At 43.4% G+C, this 23,774-nt stretch overlaps 3 protein-coding genes across 3 annotated transcripts; all 3 read right to left on the reverse strand.

Annotated features, from left to right (window-relative positions):
* Window positions 1-3,086: 3,086 nt before the first annotated feature.
* Window positions 3,087-5,364, reverse strand: LOC100841422 (salt stress root protein RS1). Its single transcript, XM_003566022.4, has 5 exons — window positions 5,206-5,364; window positions 4,971-5,096; window positions 4,720-4,809; window positions 4,516-4,600; window positions 3,087-3,820 (listed from the first exon to the last, which is right to left on the reverse strand). Exons 2-5 carry the CDS (start codon window positions 5,073-5,075, stop codon window positions 3,516-3,518), a joined length of 585 nt encoding a protein of 194 aa, XP_003566070.1. The 5' UTR covers window positions 5,076-5,096; window positions 5,206-5,364; the 3' UTR covers window positions 3,087-3,515.
* A 4,468-nt stretch (window positions 5,365-9,832) lies between these two features.
* Window positions 9,833-13,780, reverse strand: LOC100844452 (cyclin-A1-1-like). Its single transcript, XM_003566029.4, has 11 exons — window positions 13,553-13,780; window positions 12,441-12,840; window positions 12,197-12,330; window positions 11,569-11,661; window positions 11,361-11,494; window positions 11,184-11,259; window positions 11,033-11,109; window positions 10,913-10,946; window positions 10,674-10,823; window positions 10,455-10,589; window positions 9,833-10,363 (listed from the first exon to the last, which is right to left on the reverse strand). The coding sequence occupies exons 1-11, from the start codon at window positions 13,778-13,780 to the stop codon at window positions 10,292-10,294; spliced, it is 1,533 nt and encodes a 510-aa protein (XP_003566077.1). The 3' UTR covers window positions 9,833-10,291.
* Window positions 13,781-15,634: 1,854 nt separating this feature from the next.
* Window positions 15,635-19,459, reverse strand: LOC100845679 (cyclin-A1-1-like). The gene is made up of 11 exons (XM_003566033.4): window positions 19,139-19,459; window positions 17,928-18,303; window positions 17,694-17,827; window positions 17,225-17,317; window positions 17,017-17,150; window positions 16,852-16,927; window positions 16,699-16,775; window positions 16,581-16,614; window positions 16,349-16,498; window positions 16,121-16,255; window positions 15,635-16,030 (listed from the first exon to the last, which is right to left on the reverse strand). The coding sequence occupies exons 1-11, from the start codon at window positions 19,361-19,363 to the stop codon at window positions 15,959-15,961; spliced, it is 1,506 nt and encodes a 501-aa protein (XP_003566081.1). The 5' UTR covers window positions 19,364-19,459; the 3' UTR covers window positions 15,635-15,958.
* Window positions 19,460-23,774: the final 4,315 nt, after the last annotated feature.

A 23,774-nucleotide genomic window follows, 5' to 3' on the forward strand; every position in this document is an offset into this window, starting at 1 on the left:
AGGCACACAGATCTAAATGGCTCGTGTATAACATTCTGAGGGAGATCGCCCATTTCATCAACAAGGAGATCATCAAGCCGAGTGGGGACTCCTTCGAATGCGTGGAACCCGTGGTTACTAGGGTTCACCCAAAATAATAGCTTCAAACTTGACTTTGCTAAGAAATTCTTAAACTTTGTAATTAATGTTGTGAAGTGAACTTTGCATGAGATATATTTGTATGCTTTGAATAATGTGGCTGTGGTTTTTATTCAAAATATATGTGTTGTTTATACGCTGTGTATTTCTGTTCATATACTGTGCATTTCTGTTCATATGCTATGTATTTCTGTTCATATATGGGCTGTATATTATGTGTTCTGGAAATAATTTAATTATTTTTTTAATTAGTGAAAACGTATCAGTGTAGGTCGCGTGACCGACACTGATAGACCACAGTGACCGATAGTGATGATACCTATAATCAGTGAAGGACGCAGAAACGGGACCGACGCTGATGATGGGCATCATCACTAACGGGTGGGCCGCCGCCACTGATGATGGCGAGCGACCGTTAGTCGCATCATCACTGGCAGGAAGTTAGTGGCGGGCGTTAGTGATGCACTTTTTCGACCATTACTGATGACCGTTTCTGTAGTAATGGATATATAACATGATAAATATCATGTTGTCTTGAATTCTGCAAAAGACGACTAAAACCGAATCCTACTATCTTTGAAATTGCAGTCTCCTATTCTCTTCCAAAACTCCTTTGTTTCAAAGGGACCCTTTCATCTATGCATGCAGTGCAGCTGTACAAGGATGGAATGGAAGGATCATGGTGTTGGTTAGCTGGGCATTATCAACGGTGCCCATGGTACGGCATCCTGACGGCCGGTTGCGATTGGCGCCGCGACATTCGGAGGCCCATGCATGCATGTGTGGTTGCATTCGGCAATCATCTTGTCCTTGAGAAAAGATAATCCATTTATTTTTATTTTGACAGAATCAGCGAGAGTGAATGAACTACGGTAGATGATCCAGCTGAACAAATGAACAAATGGGTAGTGAATTAGTGGTCTCCCGCCTTCGCCGCAAAATAAAGATGTTAAAAGGACACACCAAAAAAAGAAATAAAGAAATGATGAGAAACTTATACTCCTGCTACTCGTTAAAGAGTTTAATAACCCTAACAAACCAATCTCAATTTGTTTGTTTAGCCCTTTTTTTTAGGGGACCTCAAGTTATAGCTGTTCGTGTGGCCCTGGCCACATAGCCCCCCCCCCCCGCCCCCCCCCCTCCCCGGCGGCGTCCGTCCGGATCCGGCTCCGGCCCGACGGACGAGCTAGCCACCAGCCAACCGATGCATGCATGCACCCCAATTAATCACTCAAGACAGCTATGCCTTGCAGCTATATACCCTTGTCCTGTTGTCCAACTATAAACATACTCCAGCCAAAAACGAGATCAAGTTCCAGTTGACAGAAAGTTTTGCACTAGCCAACGTTAGCAAGATGCGAGGAAAACGCCTTTTTTGCATTGTTTAGTATTATCAGTCCCTTTTCCAGTTTTCCTTGATTAGCGTTAGAATACTGGAGTATTTATTTTTTTGGTAAGATTGGTTAGAATACTGTCAGCAGTCGCCTAAACAAACAAGTAGAGTGTGGTGAAACCAGCACTGCATTTTCTGTAGAGACCGAGGAAGGGAAAATAACAGTTGTACCAACCATCCATGCATGAAGATTCCGTTCCTTGTCTTATCTAAAAAATTATACCCGCTCTCCTCTGAATCTGGCCAATCGCCAGGACCCAATACCTCGCGGCTGTACGTACGTATTGTCGTATTCTACACCGTGCTACGTCATCGGAGTAGATTCCCGTGAATCTTCTCTCGACTGGCCAGTTCCTCACCACATGCCTTTGCATGTGCCACGTCATCCTATGCTACTGTAGCTAGCAAACCCCGGGCATTTTCGCTCATCTCAAAAATTCCATGCCAATTAAGCTACGAAATTCAATCGAAAATTACCGTGCATGTGCTCCTAAAAGATACCGATCACATTTCCTTGCCACGCACAGACGTAGTACGTGTGTGTACTTTGCCGTTAATTGCCGTGGACGCGCCACTTAGAGCGCGCCCAACAGCGACCGAGAAAATCTGAAGATAAAACCAGACAAGCAAACGCGGTACCAAATGAAACACCAACCCCCCTCCCAAAAGAAAAATCTCAACGCAGAACTCGCCAATCGAGACTCTCGTTTTCAGAAAAAAGAAGCTTTCCTCTCATCCTCACTCTCTTGGCACATAAGTATCTTCCTTCCTTTGTCTATATTTCTTGTCCCGTCAATTAATAGATGGACGAACCGATCGACCCTTCTTAATTTGGTGCAAGCTAGCGCACGTCACGCACGCAGCTAGGCTGCGGCTAGCTAGCTCGACCGGTGTTTGAGGGAGGATTGAGCTCACGTCCATTTCACTTGCCGCACTGCATGATTGATCCATGGTCTCATCATATCGACATTTGGCTAATCACTCTGGATATATAGATATATCGAGACCCCAAGCTAATGAGCCATCTCGATCGGTCAGTCGGTCTCTGGGTTCCGTGGCACGATTTGGCACGCCACCTAATCCAAGCCTTGGCTCCTCTCCGATGTTAATTAATTAGTATTTGTTGCTAGCAGGATAATGATATATATATGTGCGTGTAACACTTGTGTACTGACGTGTTCCAACGACCCCGAACCCGATTGATGACAAATCGAACACGAATGTTTGTACGGAGTATATACTTGTATGATGACACGTCTGTGACTTTGAGACAAAATCCTTGAGTAACGGGGCCACATGTCAGTGAGACGACGGTTTGCATGATGCCAACGAATGGACTGGTGAATCCTCCTTTCTCCAAGGAAGATGGCATCACTCTACGAAATATTTGCAGATGCTACCCTTTCTTTTCCAACCTAACCTTTATATAGTATGTACAAGCACGCAACAATAACATCACAGCACGCACGTACTCAAGCTAATTAGCTAGAACAGCAACGAACTGTGCACAGTACATATGCATATCCACTGGCATTAACTTTGCAAAAACCATGAATGGAGCTTAATTTAATCAATCATGTTCATCTTCATCACACAGTACTTCAAGCGAAAGATATAAGAAAAAAAAAGATTGATATACACAAGTTCCTCCTTAATTACCATGACCAGCAAACAACAACATGATTACAACATGTCTTAACCACCACAAAAAAGCAAGAAACCCCACACAAATTTTAATTACACGTACGTGGAGGAGATCGAAAAGAATAACAAATGTTCTTGCGTGTACGTCTGCATGCGCAAATATGCATGTGGCAAGCTTAAGAGTAGTGTGTGTTTCGTGCGTACGTAGTAACTTACTTTTGTGCAGCTACGGGGGACAGAGAGATCGATCCAATCACAAATGGATATACAGTAATTCACAATAACTTAAACGGTTTCTTTTGATTACCAGCAAAGCTTAATTGGGATGCTCTTGGATCGATCACTTCTTCTCCGGCTCGGCTGCTGGCTCTGCGGCGGCTTCGGCTTCCGCCGGTTTCTCTTCCTCTTTCTTCTCCTCCACAACCTCTGACGGTGCTGCTGCCTCTTCCTTCTTTTCCTCCTCCACGACGACGTCCCGGGAGGTGGTCTCCTCTGCGGCGGCGGGCTCGGGCTCGGCCTTGGGCTCCTCCTTGGGCTCGGGGACGAAAGGCGCCACCTTGTCCAAGATGAAGACGATGGCTGGGGAGAGGGGCGTGGTGCCGGACTTGGCCACTGCGTCGCTCACCAGCTTGGCTCCTGGGAATTCTGCACATCAAACCAAGATGAATACATATTATTAGTTAATAACTGAAAGAGTGTGACCCTTTTTTTCTCTTCTGGAACACACAAAATTCTTTTTAATATGAGGGTATCGTCTGTGGCAAGAATGGCAAATTATTCTACTTTCTCCGTCCAACAAAGAATGTTTCAACTTTGACTAAATTTGAATGCATCTATACACTAAGTCATGTCTAGATACATCCAATTTTTGACGAACTTGAGACATTTTTTGTTGGACGGAGCGAGTAGTACGATATTTGTCTGCGTCGCGATGCAGCTAAAAGTAACGGTGTATGCATGTGAGCTTCTGTCTGAAGAAACATTTGTGTATATGAGAAGGTTCCATTTATTTCTCTTTTTGTTCGTGGAAGATTCCTCTACAGTTTAATTAGGTAAAATGGGAATAAAGGTTACTTTGTTAAAACAAATTAGGGATAAAGGTAAAGTTAAGATATACACGCTAAGAAAAGAAATTATTGAGTTTTTTTTAGAGAACCAAGGGTGACTTGGATAAGATTGCTAGAAGTTTTATCTATATTTGTGTACAAAAGAATATGCATGATAAATGACAGCTAATTCTTTTTGCAAGTTTAAATTGTCCTATTTTTGTTACTAAAATAATATTTCGCAATATGTAGGAAAAATCTTAACTTTGCATATGAATGTTTTCATTTACTTACCAATCTTGGCCAAATCATCAAGGAACTTGGTGACTGCAACAGAGTTCTTCTTGATCTTGGCTGTCTTCTTATCCTTTATCAAACCCTGCAACACGTTTAACAGGTAAAAAGGGATTATAATTAGCACCCACAAGGTGGTTACCTTCCTACTGTTATGCCCCGACTAACCACACACAACAATAGCCACTGAATTTATTTTTTCACCTTAATCTCTGGAGGAGATGCTTCGATAGTCTCCACAACCTTGGGCTCTAGCTCTGTCTTCTTGTCCTCAATCTCCTTGCTAATCTCCTCCTACATACATATATGTCACACCCGTACAATTAATCAACAAGCAAACTAAACCATATCTACCATTTCGACCAGTTTCTTCCATTATCCAAAAGAAAAATTCTCAAGGAACCATAATCTTCACTAAAATAATAATAATGAAAATCTTTACTCCCTTAGTATACCTTATTGAACGATTTCAAAAACTCGGCGGCGGCGGCCTTCTTGCCATCCTTGTCGAAGATCTTGTTGAGCCCGGGGAGAACCTTGGTCTTCCAAACGCTTGTCATCTTTCTGTCTTTCAAATATCTCTACTCCAACACAAAAGTAGAAGCACAAATTAAACCCCATGAGATTAATATTTCCCCATTAAAATGGAACCAAGGAAAAGATAACAGAAGAAGCTAGAAGGAAGCATACATGGAGCAGCCGAAGCCTGAAGAGGTAGAGATGTGTAGCTTAGCTAAGCTCCTCCTCCAAATGATTTTCGCGATGTGTAGAAGTGATCACCAACAACCAGCCTACCAATCAATGGGGTGAGAGCAGTACATGAACCACGGTGCCATGAGAGCGATATATAATGGGCTAGCTGGCCAGACAGGCGCCCTGGCCCTGAGGTTAAAATTACGTTTGTGTCCTTGCGTGAGGTGCCTGGTTGTGGAGCGTGGCAGGGGTATAGGCGTCAAATAGGAGGAAGATTATGGAAGGGGTGTCATTAAGCCAGAGCAGACATGATGAATGGGTCGTGGAGGCTTGCAAGCTGCGCTGGAGGGTGCAGAGGGATGCTTGGATCCTCTATGCTAGGAACATGTGATCCCGTTAAGTGTCGTGCTAACTGCATAGATGATTTGAGACTGTTGGTTCTTCCATGTTTTTAATCTCACCGGAAAGTTATTTTAAACGATTGGTAAAATTATTATTTATCTTGAAATTTATTTATTTATTTACGACAATTTTGTTATGTTCGTTAAATTAATGTAGGGAAACAGAGTAACTAATTAATCATGTGTATGTATATCCACAAAAAATAAATCTTGTACGGAGTATATGTTTAACTTGAATTTTTTTCCGAATATGAAATTCAAGGTATACATATATGAATCCGGTAGTGCTACCTTAGATCAAGATTGTAAATCGTGGTTTTCGCTCTTATGTATCGAGGATGACCCAAAAATCTCTAACAATTTGCTAGTTAATTAAAACCTTCCTGCTAGAATTAGATGTATGTGTTAGCATGTATAATATTAATGTTGCGGACGTAATTACATGATAACGTCTACTATGAAAATTATTTATGTTCCTACGTTGCACAAATCAAATACATAGTATATACATACCCAACAAAAAGATGCACATCCCTTCAAAATATCCCAAATCAGACATTTCATTTTCCATCCAGTCGCTTCCTCACTCCGCAAACCCTCACTCCACAGAAGATCAAGCGCAGCCAGGTCACACCACTTGGCACCCTCCTGCGTGTGGCCCACACTTACTCGCGGGTCGGTCCCACCCCAGAAGGACAGTAGCGTGAGCTCCTCAAAGAAGCAACTCCCCTCGCCAATCACAGCGCTCGCCCTGAAAAAGACAACATGATTAAAAAAAACTCCCAAGAGTTTGAACAACCGGAACAACAGCCAGCCAGCTAATATGCCCCCCTTGATTTCGCCCAATACTACTACACTAAGGGTCAAATTAAACAAGCATCAAGCACCCGCATAAAAATACTTTGCACAGTATCAAAGGGAAATCCAGCTGCACGTATTGTTTGGAATCTTCTCGAGGTTGCTGGCTGGCTAACGAACGATGGAGTAGTTTTTTAGATTAAACCCAGGGAGGCAGAGGGTTAAGCGGTTTGTAGTAGTAGTAGCTGGGCAAGGAAGGGGTTAGGGCAGGGCAGCACTCCAACGTGCTGGCATGAATGGTACCTCTACCAGCACGACAGCTCCTTCGTCTGGCCTGCAAGTGACCACTCCACTGGCATCTCGCGCGTAGGCCACGGACAGCAATGAAAGGCTTTTGGGACGTCACCTGTGCCCTTCCAAAGTGATCTCTGTGTGTATATGGTCTCGTCTGGTTGGGTTATCCGGTTCGGTGGAATGGAAGCGCGCATCCAACGGACCATATTTGGGTTTTTGCCAAGAGACGAGTTTTGTGCAGATCAAGATTCAAGACCCGCCCTTTACACGCCTAGACCGTCGTCTCAAGTTCTCAACGGTCTCCGCCGTCCAAGTACTCCACTGATCCTGCCTTCAATCTTTCACCCTGATTCCTTCCTAGATATTGCTACCTACGTCTCGGTTGTGTGAGATTTAGATGGCTTATGTGTGTAGAACGTGCGTAACTAACCGATGAGCTCACATAAAAACTCGCACGTAACTACGTAAGGAATTTATGTAGTATACACTTCGGAATTTATACAGCGCATTTCGGCTAACCCAAACTCAAGTTATGATCAATAGCAAATCCTATAACACAGAATTGGTATCTTGTGATTTTGTGAACGTTAACATCGTATTTTATACTTAAATGCAAGACACTTGTTATGAATCGGAATGAGTACATTTTAAAATTGGCGGCACTTTATCGCACACACGCCGTGTCCTCGTCACCCTCTAATGCTTATGCAGTTTTTGGTCTTAGTGAAGCATCCACTCAAAACAAAAACAAGGTAGTGTTTTGTATGCCAAATTGCCAACTTAGTCTTATAACACCATTTATTTCCTCTCTTTCTTGGCTAAGAAAAAAATGTAGGTCCTTTCCCCTGTCTTGGATAATAACAATTGTGCCCACTTGGCACATGCCAACCCCCCATTTGCTGTCACCCTCTTTATGAGCCAGGTAGCAAGACCAGACCAGCTCAGCGATAGTTCAGCACCCAACAAATACCGCTTTTCCAAATCAACATTTGTTTATTTTGTTCAAGTCCAGCAAGTTATGTATATGCCTGAGTCGTCATAGGCACCATGATATGTTTCTGATTCCTTGGCAATTAAGCCAGCGATTGAGCCCCTAGGGAATAATCAGATTTCCACGTCAAGAAGTTACTTGTTGCGAATGGTCACTCAAATGATGAGGTAATGGCATGGCCAGTTTTTTTAATAATATAAGCGTGATCAAACTTTGATTTCGTTGCAGAAAAAATGCAAGTCAAACTAATCAAGTCAAACTTGATGATAAGTATCTAGGCTTATGTAACTCCTTTTTGGTCATGTTGTTGATGATCGGAGTTGAAGTTTTTAGGATAACTTTTGAGTGGGGTTCAAAAATAAGTGTGCCGTAACTCATTGCCGATGGATTAGGATTTGATAGTATGACGATCGTCTTTGTAAAAACTAAAATTTCTGCTATTTTCGTAGGTTAATTATCTGGATTGTTCTTAATAGTGGTGGCAATGGTTTTTGCGTGACAGTGCTGCTTTCTGACGGACTAGATATAAGGTTCTCTTTTCTGGAACTTCATTTTTTTAGTGATTCTATTTATTGTACTATTTGTTTTTCTTGATTTTCCAATTATTTTCCCTTAACTATCTCACTAATCATACTTTACATAAATCTACATAGCTCATGTCTTATCCAAATTAAAATAAGAGCTGTTTTAAAGTTAGACATGGATACCGTGCACGGTGCTGTTTGTGCTGCCGAGGACAGCAAACAGGGACCTTTATCTAAAAAGGTTTATTCTTTCTCTTCCTCCTGTTTCCTTTTGAGATTCAGGGTTATCCCATTTCTTGTTCCATATCGATTACTTCTAGCTTCTTCTTCTTTTTGGGAAGTCGATTACCACTTGGTTAGTTCTACCAAGTGGACATGGGAAGTGGAATTTGGAAGCAGGCCTAGCTAATCCCAAATCAACAAATATCTCCATGGTGTATCTTGAGTTCATAACTATCTGAAGAAGCTAGAGACTGAGCGCGACATGTCATTTTCACGTCCGTCCTCTCCCTAAAAGAAAAACTAACTGAGAAACACATGATACGAATCTTCTCAGCACAGTTTATCATTACCCACTAATCCCCTTTCACTAATTTGAACTAAAACAACGACGAGAATTTAGAATTGGAGGGAGTACTTGCCTTGAATTTGTTGTAAGAATTCAGGATTATTTCAGAGCTTGATGAGCTGACACCAAAGAAGTCATATACTACAAACTGAACAGGGATTCCTTTATTTTCTTTTCGAGGAGAACAGGCTTGTCCATCAGGGCATATGCTACAGCTACACAGGCAAATATTCCCGTAGTCATTGGCAAACATAAATAAATAATCACCTGTTGTTCATCATAGGAGAACGGAAGAAAAAAAGAATACACAATAGCGAAACGGACAGATTAAGCACCCATCAGTGTCAAATCCAATCAGTCAAGCACGTTCATGGCGAAGAACGTGCGCTACGATGTTCTGGAACCTTCGGGCTGATCAGCTAGCTGTCTCCTGTGATATAGCAGAAGATATCAGCTAAGAAGCCCGCAGCTAGCTAGCTAAGCCAGCTGGCGCCGGTCGATCATACGTCTCCCGTTTGTCGTTGATACGGGTTTCCTAATATACACTACTCCCTCCATTCCATAATTCTTGTCTCAAATTTGTCCAAAATTAGATGTATCTATTCCTAAAAAATGTCTAGCTACATGTAAGATTTCGACAAGAATTATGAAACGGAGGGAGTGGTTTAGTAACTTGAAGCTGATTGCTTCACACATCTAAAAACAGCTGTAGATGGCCTATAGCAAATCCATAATAATGGAATTCCTGGGATTCCAGAGCAACAAGGGGAGAGCACCGTTGATCATGCAGAGACTTTCCGGCCGGAGTCGGCGTCCTATAGAAAATCTCATTACTATAACTTGGTGGTTACCATTGCTTATTTATTATTTCCAGAGCATCAGAAGATGACACCTACGCAATGAAAGTGGCCGGAGTGCTCTTCTCGACTACTAGCATTGCCGCCGTGATTCATGCCCAGCTGCTCTGTCACCTGTGTGTCCATCAAACAAAATAGAATCGAATTTTAGGTGCTAACATCCTACCTTCTGCCTTATTAGTAGAACAATGTAACAGTTAAAATGAGGCACTCTTATTTAAGATATGGAGTATATCAGAACAACAATGCCACCGCATTCTCATACATGGGAGCAGCACCCACCCAGCAACAGGCTGGCCAAGTGACTCCAGTCTTATGCCATTTTACAAACAAGCTGTTTATGCTTCTGCTGCAGGGCCCTCCAATGTACACGACGCACCTGAAAAACCTGAGGGGGTCTACACTCTAGACTGTAGGTACAGAAAGAAAGAAAAACAGCAGAGAAAGGACAGGTCAAGGAAGCACACCACTACTATAACACTACCACAAAGATATCGGCATCAGTCTACAATCTACACTCGCCGAAGACAAGGGCATCGTCGGCGTGCCTTGTGATCAAGCTACCTTCTGCGAGGATCAGAGGCACAGCTCCGAATTTTGAGCCGCAGGACCAAGAATTCAACTCTGACTACTCCTGGGCCTTCTATTGTCTAACATGTCGCATCTCTGAAGAAATCTGCAGGCACCAAAGGTGGACATTGCTTCTTCGCGACGAATTTGTACTGAGGAAAGAATGGCAGAGGTGGATAGTATCAGCAGGAGCATAGCTAACTGAAGGAATTGGGTGGCACATACAGACTATCATTCAGTTACCTTATGTTGACTGTACTTTTCTCTGATTGCAGGGAGGTTGCTCCCAGGACCGACGCTGAAAAGGCGGTGCAGCGCCTTCACACAATCGCACAGCTCTGATGCCTTGTATTGTGTGTAGTGCGCAAGGGTGGAATTCTGCTTACAGTTTTACAGTACATGTTAGACAAGCAACGATATGACTTGGAAAATACTACAATGATTTGTGGAAACTGAACCTACCCAGGGACACTTTGTTGGCTGCAGTATGAACTTTGACAAGAAAACAGCTGAGGCCGCTACAAGTGAAGGAGGGTAAGCAAGTAGACTGTACTCAAGTAGTGATAGCTCAGCTACATAATTGGCAAGGAACTCAAGATGCAAAGCTGGATCCTGTAGAAAGAAAAGTTATTAGTACAATACAGAAAGTATATATAACCCAATGAATGGAAGCAAGCAGAAGATTTTAAAGAGAGCTATACCTCATCGCATACTTGTGCTACCCGGACAAATCTCCTATTGTAAGCAAGAAATAGCATCAGTGAGATTCAGTAAATATTGATGTTTATGAAGTTTATTTATGCATGCAAGGGAGCAAAAACCTCAAAAAGCACTTGGGTGTAGGTGCAGTCATCTCGAATTTAAGGTAATTAAGGACGGAAGCTTCCATGTCCAAAACCTGTTTATCTATGAATCAGAGAATGGTGGAAACAAAAGGATAAATGCTGAGGATCTGACGTATATATCACTGACCTCATCCTTGAAGTATGTATTGTCGGTGATGTAACAGAATTCTTCTACTTGGGGTGCACATATCTCCTCGTATTTACTGAAATCCGAACAAGCAAAGTTAGCATCCTAGCAATGAAATGCAAATCAGGAGTAACCTAAAGTCCATGAAAATGAACTTGCTGGATCTTAATATCTTACGCAGCTATAAGCATGCAAGCAACACCAAGTAATTGCAGCCTTTGACGATTGATCTCGTTGCCGGAAAGATAACGGTCAATATAGTTGACTGTCAGGTATAACGTATCAGGAACAAGACGATATTCTTCAGCAACCTGCAGGAAGGAATGCATTAATACAATAGGAAGAGTTTATTGTTAAATTTACTCTTTGTACCAGGAAAGCTTACTTCTACAAGCCAGTCAATCAGAATAGCCCTCATGCTTGGGTTTACATCCTTTTGCATTTTTTCTAGAAAATCAGTTGCTGGTCTTTTCCTTGTCTGGTGAGAATTAAATAAAACATTAGAACAACATATACGTATGCAGGCAAGAAGTAGAGCTTTTAGGACTCTTGAAAATGTGCATATAGATAAAGTGAGAACAGACAGACATCCACTTTGACTGAACTTTGTTTGGTCCTATTCAACAGAACATTATTACTACGAAGGACTTCAATGGTATATGATCAGAACAGCGCTATTATATCCTGCATCAACTCCTCTATCAGAACTACTTTATGGCTGTTCAGTTCTTCACCCCATCTGTGAAATTTACAGCACAGTAATGTATGGTGTCCTGGTAGCAATGTTCGTAAGGAAATAGATTGCTGGGCACAGACATTGCTGTCGCTACTACACCCAGTATCTACTCCTATTTTGAAACTACTTTAAGGCACACTCACCCCAATTTCTACAACAGGACCAGAGCAGTTCATAAAACAAACTGAAAGAAGATTGCTAACCACCCCGGAGGACAGTAGCAGTATCTTATCTTCAGAGTAGGCTGAAAAAAGCAATTGAAGAAAGAATGTGTCACCTCAGCTTCTCGCAAGTGCATGTAGATATCAGAAGCAAGAGTTGCACACAACTGTGTGTCCTCGTAGTTATTATCAACATCACAAATCGTGTCGATTTCCATTGGAGCAGTAGCATCCTTCTTCCACTTAGCTCCTGCCAAAGAAACAGGACATTACATAAATTAAATGGGATTTAAATAAATACAACACTATGAAAGTATATATCCTAGACATAACCATGAATGTTCAGCAAGCAAAACAAACCTTCAACATCGCTATCCTCTGAGATACGCAGGTTTGCATTTGCCCGTCGCTGCAAAGAATCGAGCACCGAGGAGTCCCCATTGTCAATGTACTCGAAGTCAGGGCTTTTCATGGAATCGCATGTCGACATCGTCTCATCAGTGGACATAGAATCTGCTGAGTGTCGAGGAGACACAAAGCTGCTGCAGGGTACAATGGGAGGCGCGACAATCGGCATGGCAGCAGGCAGCTTAGGGGGAGGAACAATCTCCTTCTGTGTGGTGCTCCCACGGCAAGATGTGACCGGAGTTGGCCTGGTGGAAACCGATTTCACAGCCGAGCCGCGATTTGTGATTACATTTCGGGCACTTGCCAAAGATCCCTTCTTCACAGGTACAGTTGATGTAGCTGAATGCAATCTCTGCATGACAATTGAATGAAAGTCAATAACTGATTTCAAATCAAGCCATCATCAATAAGGCACAGATGGATTAAAAATAGTACTGTAGTACGGATGTCATGTCTTCTTAATACCAGTATCATAGAAGATTCCAAAGCAAACAGAGATGAAAACGGCCACTTCACTTACCCCGAGAAACTTTCTTTTGAAAATGCCAATGAATTGAATGCTAAAGTATTCCAGTACAATATAACCCTCAATGCCCAATAGAAATAGCAGAAGTGGTGAAGGTACAAAATTGGATGAGAATAGCAGCCAGAAACTCGAAAGAAACTACATAATTGGAAAAGTGGAAGCACATCAAAGGCAAAAGAAACCAAGAAACGTCGTATCGGTAACACAAAACACTACTGGTTGGGCAAAGGAGGCAACAAAACGCTAAGACTGAATGTTCGGCTTGTCGCTTCGAAGGATGGATGGACACCACAACCGAATTTGCGCATCGCGAATTTTCCTAGCCGACGAACAAAAAGTATGTACTTGATCCATCTATAAAACAAAATAGAAGCTACAGAAGCGGCTTGGGCTCGTAGTCTCTCCAACAACCAAACATTCAGACGCTAAACCGTCCGGAGAATCATAACCAGAGACGAGAAAACAGCAGCGCTTGGACAATTAAAAGGGAAAACCGCAATCCAACAACGATCCCTCGGCTTGGGAATGGGATCCGTACCGCGTTGCCCGCCGTGACCACCGCGACCTTCCCGCAGCCGGTCCTCCCCACGGCCCCGGCAGCGACGTTGGTGAGGTTGCCCAGCGCCACGCGCTTCTTCGGCTGCTGCGCGGCCATCCGGCCCGCCGGCTTGGCTCCTCCGGCGTTCTCCGCCATGGCCGGGCGCTTCGCCGTCGCGGTCGCCGCCGACGACGACAAGCGGCGGGAGGCGGCGGCGGTGCTCGACATCGACGAGGCGGGAGAGCTCGCGGCCACAGCAAAGCAACGACCCCTCGCGGAGCTTTAGCCCTGCTGGGGATGTGGCTAGGCTAGGAGAGTAGCGGTAGGATTCGGGGGGCAGCGAGCGGAGAGGGGAAGAAGGCGAGGGTTTGGGTCCCGACAGAGCCCTGGGGCTTCTTTTCAGAGAGCCGAGATTGTCCTGCCTGCGTGTGTTTATGGCCGTTACAGGAGCGTTCCTTTCGAATTTCGAAATTTGAATCCCCGTGTGGGGTAAAGAGGCTCCTTGCAACGTCCAAAGGCATAGGAAGAACAAAAGCCTGCGTGCGCCCTCCCTCTTTCTTTATTCACGACACAGTAGAGGGAAAATGGCAGGTTTGAATCTCCCACAGATCCAGACCGTCGATCTGCCACGCTAGGTTTGAACTGCTGTTAGGTGCTATTCTCAGAGCCCAACGGGCCCATGGCTTGTGTTTGTGCCAAATTTCAACATGTCCGTTTGGTCTTTATTTGGATGTAAGAGCATTTTCGAGAGGTTCCCTAAAAATTCCTTAAAATAACTACTTCCATTTTCTAAAAAGTTCCAAAATCTGTTCCAAAAGATTCCCTATCTTATTCTCGATCCCTAAAATTTTAAAATTTTAGGAAACTTTTCTAAATTCTCTCTAGTCTTCCCCAAATGTAGGGAACCACGTCTCATTCCCTAAAACGAAATATGGTCACGCGAAAAATTAACCGTCGGTTTCACCTTGCTTCCGCTCGGCCAGAGCCGCCTACGCCAACCCGTCGCCGCTGCTTTCCGCCCACCGCCGGCCACCGCTGGCCACGCGAACCTCCTCGCGCCCTCCCCGGCCCCATGCGCCCCTCCTTGACTTGATTCCTGGCCGAAATCGAGACCGCCGCCGGCCGCCATGGCCTCGACCGTGACCACCATGGCCACGCCCATCACGCTGCCATCGTCCATGGCTTCGCTCGTGGCCGTCGCACCGCCGGAGGAGCTGCAACAGCATCAGTGGAGAAGGGGAGCGGCCACGATTGGGATGGGCGGAGGAGGGGAGGGGCATGACTGGGAGCGGCGGCTGCTGCTGGGGGACGGCGGTCGTCCAGGAGCAGGGGCGGCGGCGGTCGGATTCGGCCCGATCTGGGAGCAGGAGCAAGATTTGGAGGAAGCACAGAGGAGGAAGAAGAAGGGTCTGTGTCACTGACGGGTGGGTTCGAGTTGTTATTGTGATATATGAAAGGAAATAGGGAATGAAGTACAGGAAACCTGTTGGAGAAGATGCAAAAAAAATTCTCAATCTCTTCTCTCTCCTATTCCTAGAACCAATTTTAGGAAACCAAATATAAGGAACCTCTTGGAGATGCTTTTCACGGTACTACGACGGAACCATACTACTCTCTCCTTCGGAAATACATCTTTTCTCTGCCACGTAATTTCAATACACCGAACCTTCAACTAAATTTTTGCTCCAACGTGCATTCATCGGTTTGGGCCCACGTGAGATAAAAGAACTCCATCCCTAGAATTCCTTCCCATCATATTTCCTCTAAGCATCCCCAAAACGAGTCAACTTTTTGGCAAGCAAATGTCTCCTGTCAACTCTAGCTTTTTTGTTGTCAAAAATAAAATCTAGTTTTTTTGTCAAAATTAGTCAACGATAACTAAAATATTTACCAAGATTTTGGCTAGCAAAATGGCAAGATAATCATAGCTTCAAACCAGAAGTAACCTATGCATTAGACGGAGTTCAAGCTACCGGGCATATGACAGGAAAGAGGCTTTTCTGCTCAAAGCATAAACTCAAAGTGGGAGAAAAAAAAAGGAAGATCTTGGATTGCGCAAGCAAGCAAGATGGTGGCAAAAGCTTAGAATAATTGCAAAACCTTAGATTTAGCACTGTTAAAATGCAGTGATGCTCTTGTCAACAATCCCAAAAAAATATCTCATACACCCATCCAGCTAGGGAAAAAACCTGATGGCATTTTACAAACAAGATGTTTATGTTTCTGCTGCAGGACTCTCCAATGTGCACGCGCCTGAAAAAACCTGAGGGGGTCTAGATTGTTGGTATAGAAAGAAAGAAAAACACAACAGAGCAGGACAAATCAAGGAAGCAGATCAGCGACTAAGCTCTGAATTAGAGCTACTGGACGATGAGTTAAACTGTGAAAACTCCTGTAAATTTTTTTCTAGCATGCCGCATCACAGAAGTAATCTGCAGGCACCATAGGTGGGCATTGCTTCTTCGCGGCGAATTTGTACTGTGGAAAGAACGGTAGAGGAGGACAGTATCAGCAGCAGTATAGTTAGTTGAAGGAATTCGGTAGCACATCAAGAATATATTCAGTTACCTTATGTTGACTGTACTTTTCTCTAATTGCAGGAAGCTTGCTCCCAGGAGCAACACAGAAAAGGCGTTGCAGCTCCTTCACGCAATCGCATAACTCTGACGCCTTGTATTGTGTGTAGTGGGCAAGGGTGGAATTCTGCTTCCAGTTTTACAGTGGGAAGTACATGTTAGATCAAGCACAATATTTGACTTGGTGAATACTACAATGATCTATGGAAACTGAACCTACCCAAGGACTCTTTGTTGGCTGCAGTATGAACTTCGACAAGAAAAGGGCTGAGGCTGCTACAAGTGAAGGAGGGTAGACAAGTAGACTGTACTCAAGCAGTGATAGCTCAGTTACATAACAGGCTAAGGACTCAAGATGCAAAGCTGGATCCTGTAGAAATAAAAACTATTAAAAAAAACTCAATGATGGAAGTAAGAAAGCAGAAGCTGATTAAAATTTAAGAGAGCTATACCTCATCACATACTTGTGCAGCCCGAACAAATCTCCTATGGTAAGCAACAAATAGTGTTAGTGACATTCGGTTGATATTGACGTTAGGATGTTTATTTAAGCATGCAAGGAGAAAAAACCTCAAAAAGCACTTGGCTGTTGGTGCCGTCATCTCAAACTTCAGGTAATTAATGACGGATGCTTCCATCTCCAATACCTGTTTATCTATGAATCAGAGAATGGTGGACATAAAAAGACAAACACCGCACGATCTGTCATAATATAGCATTGACCTCGTCCTTGAAGTATGTATTGTCCGTGATGTAGCAGAATTCTTCTACTTGGGGTGCACATATCTCCTCATGTTTACTGAAATAAATTAACATCCTAGCAATGAAATGCAAATCAAGAGTACCAGAAAGTACTGAAAATGAACTTGCTGGATCTTATTATCTTACGCAGCTATAAGCATGCAAGCAACACCGAGTAATTGCAGCCTTTGACGATTTATCTCATTGCCGGAAAGATAACGGTCAATATAGTTGACTGTCAGGTATAACGTATCAGGAACAAGACGATATTCTTCAGAAACCTACACGAAGGAATGCATTAATACAATGGAAAGAGTTTATTGTTAAATTTACTCTGTGCAGCAAAAAAGCTTACTTCTACAAGCCAGTCAATCAGGATTGCCCTCATGCTTGGGTTTATATCCTTTTGCATTGTTTCTAGAAAATCACTTGCTGGTCTTTTCCTTGTCTGGTAGAATTAAATAAAACATTAGAAAAACATATACGTATATAAGGAAGAAGCAGAGCTTACAGGAATCTTGAACATGTGTATATACTATATAGATCAAGTCAGAACACACAGACACGAGAAATCCAATTTGGCTGAACTTAGTTTAGTACATTCAACAGTACATTACTACAAGGCCGGGGGTTTCATCCTCCTTTTCGAAAAAACAGTACATTACTACATAAAGACTCCAATTGTATTTGATTACAAAAAACATACATACTATATCCTATATCGACTCATCTATAAACACCTTACAGCATATTCACTGCATTTGTCATATTTACAGCACAGTAATGTATGCTGAAAGAAGATATTGAAGAAAAGGATCTGTCACCTCAGTGTCTCGCAAGTGCATGTAGATATCTGAAGGAAGAGTAGCACACAACTGGGGATCCTTATAGTTATCATCAACATCAGAAATATTGTCGATTTCCATTGGAGTAGTGGCATCCTTCTTCCACTTAGTTCCTGCCATAGAAACAGGGCATTGCATAAATAAATAAATAAATAAAAATCTAAAAACAAACATCATAGACATTACTGCCAATGTTCAGCAAGCAAAACAAACCTTCCACATCGCTCTCTTCTGATATACGCAGGTTTGCATTTGCCCGTTGCTGCAAAGAATCGAGCACCAAGGAGTCCCCGTTATCAATGTACTCTAAGTCAGGGCTTTTCATGGAATCACTCGTTGACATAGTCTCATCGGTCGAAATAGAATCTTCTGAATGTTGTGGAGACGCGAAGCTGCAGCAGGGTACAATTGCAGATGCGGCAATCGGCATGACGGTAGGCACCTTAGGAGGAGGAACAATATCCTCCGCCTTAGGAGTTGGCCTGGTGGAAGCCGATTTCACCGCCAAGCTGCGATTTGCTATTGCATTTTGGACACTTGCCAAAGATCCCTTCTTCACAGGTGCAGCTGATGTAGTTGAATGCAACCTCTGCATGACAATTCAATAAGAGTGAATAACTGATTTCAAACCTCTTGTTTTCGGCAAGCTATGAATAAGGCACAGATGGATAAAAAACTGTAGGGATATGAAGAGTGGTTAATACTATCATAGAAAATTCCAAAAGCAAACAAAGATTTAAAACGGCCACGGCGCTTACTCCGAGAAACTTTCTTTTGAAAATTCCAATGACTTGAATGCTAAATTTTCCCAGTACAGTCTAATCTTTTGACCATCAACTCCCAGCAAAAATCATCCACAATAAAAAACAGAAATATAAAGAGCACAAGTGGTGAAGGTGCAACCGTGCAAAATCCAAAAGGACATAAAAATTGGGAAAAGTGGAAGATGAGAAATCAGGCGTCGGCTACACATAAAAAATCCAAGAAATAGTAAACCTTGCTCCCACCTTGCAAAGCCAAGAGAACCCAAGGAAAATTGTATCGACAGCAGAAAATACTACTGTTTACTGTTTGAGCAAAGGAGGCAACAGCCGCAGCCTATGACCTCTAATACCAGAAATGAAAAAATGATGTTCGACTTGTCGCTTCAAAGGATGGATCGTGGATGGAACCAAAACCAAATCTTCCCATCGAGGATTTTCCTTGCCAAGAACAAAGAAAATGTACTTGATCCACCCGCAGACCAACATTAAGCAACCGAAGCGACGAAAACCTGTGCTCGTAGTCTCTCCAACAACCAAACATTGAAACGTTAAAGCGTCCAGATATCTTAACTCGGGACGAGGGACGAGTAAGCACCAGAATTTTCAGAATACATAAATAAATAACAATCCCGCAACGATCCCTCGGGTACGGATGCGTACCGCATTGCCCGGCGTGGCCACCGCGACCTTGCCGCAGCCGGTCCTCCCCATGGCCCCGGCAGCGATGTTGGTGATGTTGCCGAGCGCCACGCGCTTCTTCGCCTGCTGCACAGCCACCGGGTCCACCAGCTTGGCTCCACCAGCGCTCTCCGCCATGGCCGGGCGCTTCGCCGTCGCGGTCGTCGCCGACGACAAGCGGCGGGAGGCGGCGGCGTTGCTCGACATCGACGGCTGCGACGCGGAGCCTCCTGGGGATGTGGCTAGAGGAGTAGGGGCAGGATTCGGGAGCAGCGAACGGAGAGGGTTCGGGAAGACAATGGGAAGAGGGGAGAAGAAGAAGAGTGATGCAGACGCAGCAGGGGTGTCTATTTTAAGAAAACACCCTGTCCTTTCAAAATCGTTGCCTAATTAAGAGGGGCTACTGTCTACTGCCTGTTTAGGAAGTCCATTATAACATAATCCCATCTCCAGATACTAATACGATTGTTTGAAATTCAAATGGCGTCCTACTGTTGAACTTTGGCCAACCATCGTATAGTACTATAATTCAATTGAAATTTAAACTGCAGCAACTGTACATGAGCACAAGATAACAGTGTCGCACGTGCTAAATATAAGTAAAACTGCATATTTTGAAGATGGTCGCGCAACATACATTTCTTCAGTAACAATAACTAAGAACTGTTTAGAGAACAAATGGTGTTTCTTTACTTTCAAATTACAAAAATTGAATCCCCGTGTGGCGGTGGGATGCGGGCTATTTTTGTCGTGGTCTAACTTAAGGAATTGTCTACTTATCTTTTCATACATGGCATCGTCAAACGCATCAGCTTTGCGCCCGCGTTCTTTATTAATGATATCTCTCATTTCCTTTATTATGTGATTGGTAACGGCATAGAGGAAGGAAAACGCGGGTTTAAATATCTGACCGATAGTGGCTAACTACCCTTATTTGGGATGGACGGGATAGGCGGGAATATCCAACCAATCCTGGCCGACTACCCGCCATTTGGGATGGGGCCCGTCTGCTCTTTCCTTGCGGTTTGAACTTTGAACTACTGCATGTTGTCTTCATCGCTATTGAGATCAACGAGCCGATGACGTGCATATATGGTCAGCATTTGGAGAGGTTGGAGAAGCGTGAGATGAGGTTAAAGTTTACCAGGTGTGTGATTTGAAGAGGCCGGCTTTGGGTTTTTCAAAAGAGAAAATTACTCAAAACCACCACTTCATGGCACCTCACTGCACTTGAACATACTTTTTTAGTTTCTGAACACGGAGTCCCATGTTCCAGACTAATTATCACCAAGCTCAAACATAGATATTTGGTAGGTTTATTAAATAAACTGACATCCCAGGCCCACATATCGGGCTTACATTCATGGCTTCCCACCTTTTTGATGATTTGAAGTGGTGGAGTGTGGACACCACGTCATTGTTTCCCATCTCTTCTTCATCCTCCCTCACCCTCTCTCCAGTGTTGGCTACTTGATCCCTAGATCTCATCACCCCTGATCTCGCTTCCGTAGGGTTCATTCCTTTGCAATGTCGTCGCCTACTGTCGCTACGGCCTTCTGCCATTGTCCAAGCAGACAACGGCAGCATCAGGCGTGTATGGGATAGCAAGGTGGCAGCGTCCTTGTCCTCCTCGTCAGTTGCAAAAGCGACCGCAAGGGAGGCTAGAGTGGCTCTCTTCTCCCGCTCGCAGGTTAGCATAGTGGCCGCCGTGATTGGACGATCTGCAAGGGATAAAATAAGGGATAAAATAAGCAAGGAGATTTGCACGTTTTTGCATTTATTAGTGATTAGAAGGTAAGTTGGAGAAGTAATCAAAGAAAATAATCAAATTTCTCGGTTTAAACGAGGGTTGAAATGGGTTTAAAAACCACTCATCGTCGTGCTTGTCATACTCTTGGTGGTCAGCATGCTCACCATCTTTCTCACCACCGATGTTGGAGTTGTGTAGTTTCTTTGCAAGCTCACGACCTATGATATTTTGTGTGCAATTATATGAATACAAATCAAAATGGTGATATTAACAATGGAACATGACATAATTGATATCTAGGGGCATTATAGACTATTCCTACTCAAACCAGACAATAATCCGCATTATCAAAAGCTGAAAAAAAAGGGACAAAATAGTTTCTTAGGGTTTCCTATGGCAGCAGATTCCCCAAAAAATTCAGCTGAAGTTAGTTTATGGAAAAAGTTCCAGCCGAAAAGAAGGAGGCCTATTATGACTGACAAAAGGGTGATTTTGACAATGCCCATATCGGAGGGCTTGTATCTAGGAAAGCTGAGCGTGTGTGTTGGCGAACCCGTCGGCTGACAAGTAAGGGAAGGCAATGATTTACCCAGGTTCAGGGCCCTCAATGAGGTAATACCCCTGCGTCCTGCTAGTCGGAGATTGTATTGATGGGATTACAGAGATTGCCGTGGAGGCTAGTATGGTCAGATTGGATCTGGCGAGTGCGTTAGGAGGCGCCTTGTCCTCCTTGGTTCCCCCTTCTAGTCTTTATATATGCAGGAGGTTAGGTCTCAGGTAGAATCCAAGTCGGTCACAATAGAGAGATAAATCCTAATTTAACTTCCTTATCTTGAGTCGCATGATTAGGCATCTGGACTCCTGAAATTGTAGTATAGGTTTCTACATGGGCCTCCATCTGGGTCATAATGGGTATCTTCAAGGTGACGATCCGGTTAGTCATAGCCACGTCAATGGCTGAGCTGAAAGCCAGGCGAGTGGCTGCATGGGAGAGAGGAAGAAGAGACGCCACCCATAGTCCAGATGGAAATTCATGTAAGCCCGACAAGTGGGCCCAATTTATCAGATTTTCTATCAATTATGTTTGAGGCGCATTTTTGTGCCTGCTGATACTCCCTTTGTTTCTTAAATTAAGGCATATATTGTTTTTTTAACCGAGCCTTTGACCAAGGATTACTCCATCTATGTGTGACTAATGTGATACAAATCGTAATCATAAATAAGTATTTTTAATACCAATGCAATGATGGCGATTTTATTTTAGAAATATTAATAGACTAATTTTTGGTAAGAAAACAATATATGCCCTAATTTAAGGAACATAGGGAGTAATAATTAGTACTGCCAACAAGATTCAGTACTAAAAAAGACTCAAAAGTGTGATGAAATGTAGTAAGTCACTTAGTCACCCTAGACCGGTGGTTTTGAGTAAATATTATATAGCTTTGAAAAATTGACACCGGGAGAAGAGAAGATATCGGATTGCGCAATCAAACAAGATGCAGGCAAAAGCTATGGACCAGGCCTACATGCACGCGGGCTCACCCTTGGCGTTGATGCTGTTGCAGCTATTATAGATGTCACTAGCGGGCCCATGCATCAAAGTAAGGCTAGAGTGGAAGTACGGTAAAAGTTGGCCAGTGACCATTCAAAGATGCCGAAGAGGAAGCCCTGGGGTCTACTGGCTAGCATCATGGGTGGTGGTGAGCTAGCCGGCCTGGGTTCGACTCCTCACGCCTGCTATATTAAACTGGTTGGCTGGTTCCTCCTAGTCAGTCCATTCATTTTTTAAGTTCGAAAAGGAAAAGAAAAGTCGCAGGTGTAAGTGATGGCCCGTAGCGTACTTCAGCATTCCTGGAAAGGTCACACGTGCGAACAAACGGATTTGCATCTCCTTAGGATAATTTTCAAAAAAAAATTACACATTTCTCCTGAGAGGGTAATTGCTTAAATTAGTACTACTAGCAACAGTGCCAGCATGCCAAAATCGTTGTGACAATGGCTTGCCTTTTCTGCTACCAAAATATCCAAAAACAAATAGATTGCAAAACCATTAAACTGTTTTGTTGCGCTTAAATGTGGTTTTGACTTTCGACTTATAGGTGCTTTTGTCTTTGCCTTTTGGCATTGAATTTGATATTGTTAGATGATTTTGAAGCAAAAAGCTAAAAGCACATTTAAATCTAACCAAATAGGGCCTATATTTGGCTTGGCCAAATTTGGCTCCATCAAACCAAAGCTGCAGTCAACTGACATTTTGTAGATTCCGCACGGAAGCCTTGTGTTCATAAACCCACATGAATTCTGTTTTCGCCATCTCGCCCGCAAAAGATCCCACTCCAACCATGGCGTGATTGCCTATTGGCATGGCGTTTGAACAACATCAAGGCACCATTGGTTGGGCGCTTGTCACGGGCTGCTCCGGTCATGTCCATGACGGTGACTGATGGGACCTCGTCTCCTTGGCCAGTATGTTTGGCCGGCTGCTGCCACACAAATTAAAATATGGGCGAAAATATGGCATATATAGTCATTTTTGTGATTGTATTATTTTGGAGGAAAAATGATTGTTTATGTGCCTTGTGGAGAAAAGTTTAGTCCTTGTTACTTTTTATGGACTAGTAATTGTCGGCTGTAGTGGAAACTCCTTAGAGCATCGACGCTCGTTAGAAAAACTATCTCTATAAACACTTCTAAGGCATGGAGGCTGCCTCCAAACACTACAGGCATATGCCTCTAAGCAAAAAAGCTAGAAAGTGCCTCTTCACCAGGAGGCAATCGCTAAGGAATAAAAGACTGTATCATGCTTGGCCAAGGACTAGTGTTTGGATGTTGAAATGAGTATTTCTAATACAAGACTGGACCCAT

The sequence above is a fragment of the Brachypodium distachyon genome, chromosome 2 (genome assembly GCF_000005505.3).
Source record: "Brachypodium distachyon strain Bd21 chromosome 2, Brachypodium_distachyon_v3.0, whole genome shotgun sequence".
Classification (NCBI taxonomy): domain Eukaryota; kingdom Viridiplantae; phylum Streptophyta; class Magnoliopsida; order Poales; family Poaceae; genus Brachypodium; species Brachypodium distachyon.

Excerpts from the sequence above, each read along its gene's own strand:
- LOC100841422 (XM_003566022.4), bottom strand. The coding sequence starts at position 5,075 with ATGACAAGCGTTTGGAAGACCAAGGTTCTCCCCGGGCTCAACAAGATC. Across the intron at positions 4,810-4,970 it reads TTTTGAAATCGTTCAATAAG|GAGGAGATTAGCAAGGAGAT; the intron begins GTATACTAAGGG and ends ATATGTATGTAG. Across the intron at positions 3,821-4,515 it reads TGATGATTTGGCCAAGATTG|AATTCCCAGGAGCCAAGCTG; the intron begins GTAAGTAAATGA and ends TTTGATGTGCAG.
- LOC100844452 (XM_003566029.4), bottom strand. The coding sequence starts at position 13,780 with ATGTCGAGCACCGCCGCCGCCTCCCGCCGCTTGTCGTCGTCGGCGGCG. Across the intron at positions 11,110-11,183 it reads ATACATACTTCAAGGATGAG|GTTTTGGACATGGAAGCTTC; the intron begins GTCAGTGATATA and ends ATAGATAAACAG. Across the intron at positions 10,947-11,032 it reads ACACCCAAGTGCTTTTTGAG|GAGATTTGTCCGGGTAGCAC; the intron begins GTTTTTGCTCCC and ends TGCTTACAATAG.
- LOC100845679 (XM_003566033.4), bottom strand. The coding sequence starts at position 19,363 with ATGTCGAGCAACGCCGCCGCCTCCCGCCGCTTGTCGTCGGCGACGACC. Across the intron at positions 16,776-16,851 it reads ATACATACTTCAAGGACGAG|GTATTGGAGATGGAAGCATC; the intron begins GTCAATGCTATA and ends ATAGATAAACAG. Across the intron at positions 16,615-16,698 it reads ACAGCCAAGTGCTTTTTGAG|GAGATTTGTTCGGGCTGCAC; the intron begins GTTTTTTCTCCT and ends TGCTTACCATAG.